This window comes from Eurypyga helias, unplaced genomic scaffold (genome assembly GCF_000690775.1).
Source record: "Eurypyga helias isolate BGI_N326 unplaced genomic scaffold, ASM69077v1 scaffold44547, whole genome shotgun sequence".
NCBI classification, from domain to species: domain Eukaryota; kingdom Metazoa; phylum Chordata; class Aves; order Eurypygiformes; family Eurypygidae; genus Eurypyga; species Eurypyga helias.
In genome coordinates, this window is record NW_010260681.1 from 4,958 (window position 1) to 8,518 (window position 3,561).

General features: G+C 40.5%; 1 protein-coding gene across 1 annotated transcript in view; it reads right to left on the reverse strand.

Annotated features, from left to right (window-relative positions):
• Positions 1-1,307: 1,307 nt before the first annotated feature.
• Positions 1,308-3,561, reverse strand: part of LOC104512209 (potassium voltage-gated channel subfamily KQT member 5-like) — a gene marked incomplete at its 5' end in the record, with an annotated part of 2,397 nt that continues 143 nt past the window's right edge. The window contains 2 exons of the mRNA XM_010155099.1: positions 1,308-2,313; positions 2,709-2,850. Of these exons, the coding sequence (XP_010153401.1) occupies positions 1,372-2,313; positions 2,709-2,850 (1,084 nt within the window). The remainder of the gene's footprint in view (positions 2,314-2,708; positions 2,851-3,561) is intronic.

Genomic DNA, 3,561 nt, shown 5'->3' on the forward strand with positions numbered 1-3,561 from the left:
CGTGAAGAACGGGGTATTAGGAGGAAGGAGTCTGAAGATCCCTTCTTGGAAAGTTCACAAGAAATGACTGCAGCTGGGACACAGTGCTGAGCTAGAAGAGTGTGACCACTTTCCCCTCTCTCCTCCTTCCCTTTTATTTAAAAAGCAAACCCACAAAACCAACCAAACAAAACCCCCTTGCCTTCAGGGTTTGGTTTTTTTCAGTTAAGGGGGTTTCCCTTACTTCTATTTCCATTTCTGATTGCCTACATGGTGTGGTTTGTGTTGGTTTTTTTTTTTTTAAGAAATAGCACTTAGTCTCTGTGACTGACAGGCTGGATTAAAAAAATAATAATAATTTTGCCTCTTTACCTTCCTTCTTTTATTTTCTGGGATCATTTCCCTTCCTGCCCATCTAAATACCTTTTTTTTTTTTAAAATTCATTGATTGTATTGTCCTTCTCTCTTCCCTGTTCTATCCCCTGTAGTTTTACTTTCTATTTCAGTTCCTCATTAGGACTGCAAGGAAAACTGCCAAAATTTCCAGAGAAGGAAACATTGCTCCTGCAATAAAGGCAGCGTCTGCTTCCTTCCCTCACCTCCAGCTGCCAAAATGTTTCAGATTCACAAGATAGCTCCTCAATGAGACTGGAAGAAGGAGAGATTCCCCTGAATTTTTCATGCAGCCACCCAGGTCACCCACTTCTGAGACCAGCCCCAATCCTTAAAATACAAAATTCAGCAAAACAATGTTCTTGTTATAAAGAACAATGCAATAGTGGTGTGTCAGGTGCTTTTGCCACAGCACTAAGTCACCAAAAATCAGATGGATATTAACGTGCTGCTTTTCAGAGTTTAAAATAACTGATTACTGATGAGCTAATGTGTGTATCTTGCAACTGGCAGCCGTTTCTAATCCCGTCTTACTGGTTTCCTTGGTACCTTGCTAGCAGCTGTAGATCATTTTTTTGTTGTAAACATAAACTATCATCTAAATCAGGACATTATATATATATATATTTAATTAGTTCAGAAGCAAAGTGCTTTAAACCTTACGATTTTCACTTCTGCCCTGTAGAAACGGTAATAGGTTTAAATGCTCAGATTTTTGCTTTTTGATACATCCTGCAGCATTAGCTTTGTAGGCAACTCATTATTTAAACCTACTGTACTACATGAAGGGCTGCCGTACTGTAGGTGTAAATTTGAATGTTAGCCATCACTTAAACATGCATTTTCATGCAACTAGGAGATAAGGGCTCATTCAACTGCTTTTCAGATTCATCCTGATTTTTGTGATTTTATCTTATTAAAAAGGCTTTCAAACCAGTTCATGCTATGATATGTATGACTAGAGGAATGACCCAGCCAATGACGAAAGCCCACAAGCTGTTATTTAAGTTTGACGTGGAGCAGATTGAGTGCTTCTGTACCATCCCCTGGCTTGCAGATGCTTTGAGATGATCTTGATATTCCAGTCCTTAGAGAGTCAGCAGAGAGAGTTGTTTCCACTAACGGGCGCGAGATGGCTTCAGTAGTCTCTGTTCCTGCCTCTGTCTCCAACTCTTCATCAGTTATAAATAATTTTGACTCCCTCCATTTGGAGTATATGTCTTGGCCAACTCTGGAACCACTGGAGTCACTGCCAGCAATCTGTACATTCAGTTCTTCTGTTGATTGTATAAGGTTTTGTACAGATAAAGATTTTCCTAAATCCATTTGCACCACAGGTTTAACTGAGAGCAAAGGTTCCCCTTCTGTATCCAGACTTTTTCTCCATGTGAGATCCTTTGTCGAACTGGGCTGTGCAACTTGTCCATTATCCTTTGATGCAACAAGGCAAGCGGTGACATCGGAAATATTTTCCTGTGTGGTTACAGGAATAATGTGAACGGGCTCAGGCCTACTGATATGCTTCATCGATGAGAAAGGTGGTATTTGTAATGTCGTTGGAGTTGCTGGCTTAGGTGCCTGGTTTATTTGGTTTGATGTATTATTAGCTGCTGCAGGTCCATCGTTTGGCACTTGCGTTGCTTGACTATGCATAGCTGGACTGAAAGCATAGTAAGCCTGAGTGCTAAATTCATTTGGTGTCAGTATAAGCTGTAGGCCACGAGGCAGATTGGCACTGGCTGATCTGGATACACATCCACTAATTTGTGCAGAATTAGACAAATCTTTGCTGTCTGAGGGACTCTGGTAATCAGAAGTCTGCTCACACTCAAAAGCTGGCATTTGAAACGAAGCCAAAGTGAGCGCGGATGCAGATCCTTTCCGCAAAACTTGTTGATAAATATCTAATAGACAGTCCAGTTTTGACTCAATGGATTGTACCTACAGGAGGAGAGGAAAAGGTTAACATTAATGACAAATACTAACTTAAAGTATTTGGAGCCCAAGCAAAGGGAAGATGTGACTACTGAAGAGAAAAGTGGGAGGAGCTCGGTATACGCTACTGACTATCGAAAAACAAGTCTGTCAAAAGCCACGTAGATTTGTCATAAGCGAGCTGATAGAAGGGAAAAAAATATAGTAACCTGCAATTTTTCCTTCCTTACTTCCTTTTACGTGGAAGGCAGTTACAAGTGTTACGATTCATATCAATTTTATTTCAACATGTGAACGAAGCAGATACTAGAAAAAAAGTTTTACCTGCTCAACTTTTGAAACCGTCAACAAAACACACGAAAGTTAGGAGCAGGACAAAGTGATACAGATAGTGGCTCTACCTGTTTCTCCACCTTGACCACACGCCCCAGCATACTGAGGTCATCTGTTGTCTCATTCTCTGCAGGATTCTTTTCTCTACTTCTTTTGTCTGCTGTGATTTGTCCTTTCCCAAGAATTTGGTCAACACTGTAAGAGAAATCAAAAGCTGCTGTGATTCCTGAGAAGGGTGGTAATATAGAAGTGCCTGCTGATCTGTACATTAAACATTAAAATCATAGGGCTTCAGAAAAGCACCTGAGAAAGAAGAAGATGACCTAATTTTAGGGGGAGCAGATGGACCAGTGCCACCCTCAGCTCTCCCGTCCGAACAGCAGCATCGAGTCAGGGGAAAGTTGTTGGTTCGAAGCAGGAAGCTCAGACCCCATGCTGGTATGGTACATGTGATGGAATGTTTTGGGGTTGGATTTTGTTCGGTTTTTTTTTAATTATTATTGCTGGGAATCTAGAACATAAAAGGTACATAAATACTACATTACCAGTAGTTCCCAATTTCTTTTCTGTGAAAAGAGAAAGTCTGGGATGGGAGAAAGGCAGTTCTCAACACTGACCTCATCCTTTTGTCATCCTCCTGACTAAATTCCTTGTTTATGAATGGACTTTACAGATAAAGTTATTACCTTTTCTATTGTTCAGACTCCCATTTTCTGGGGTCTATTTAGAGACATGATTTTTTTGTTTGCTTTCACCCACAATGTAATTTCTGTTTCAGCTTTGCTCACCGAAAGAAAGGCTGGGCTGAAGCATGGATGGCATTTTGTACCCAAATATAACACAGGAATGTTAAACATCAGCAATATTCATTATGCAGCGAATGACGTAAGAGGCTTACACAGAGCAGAAATTATTCTTTCC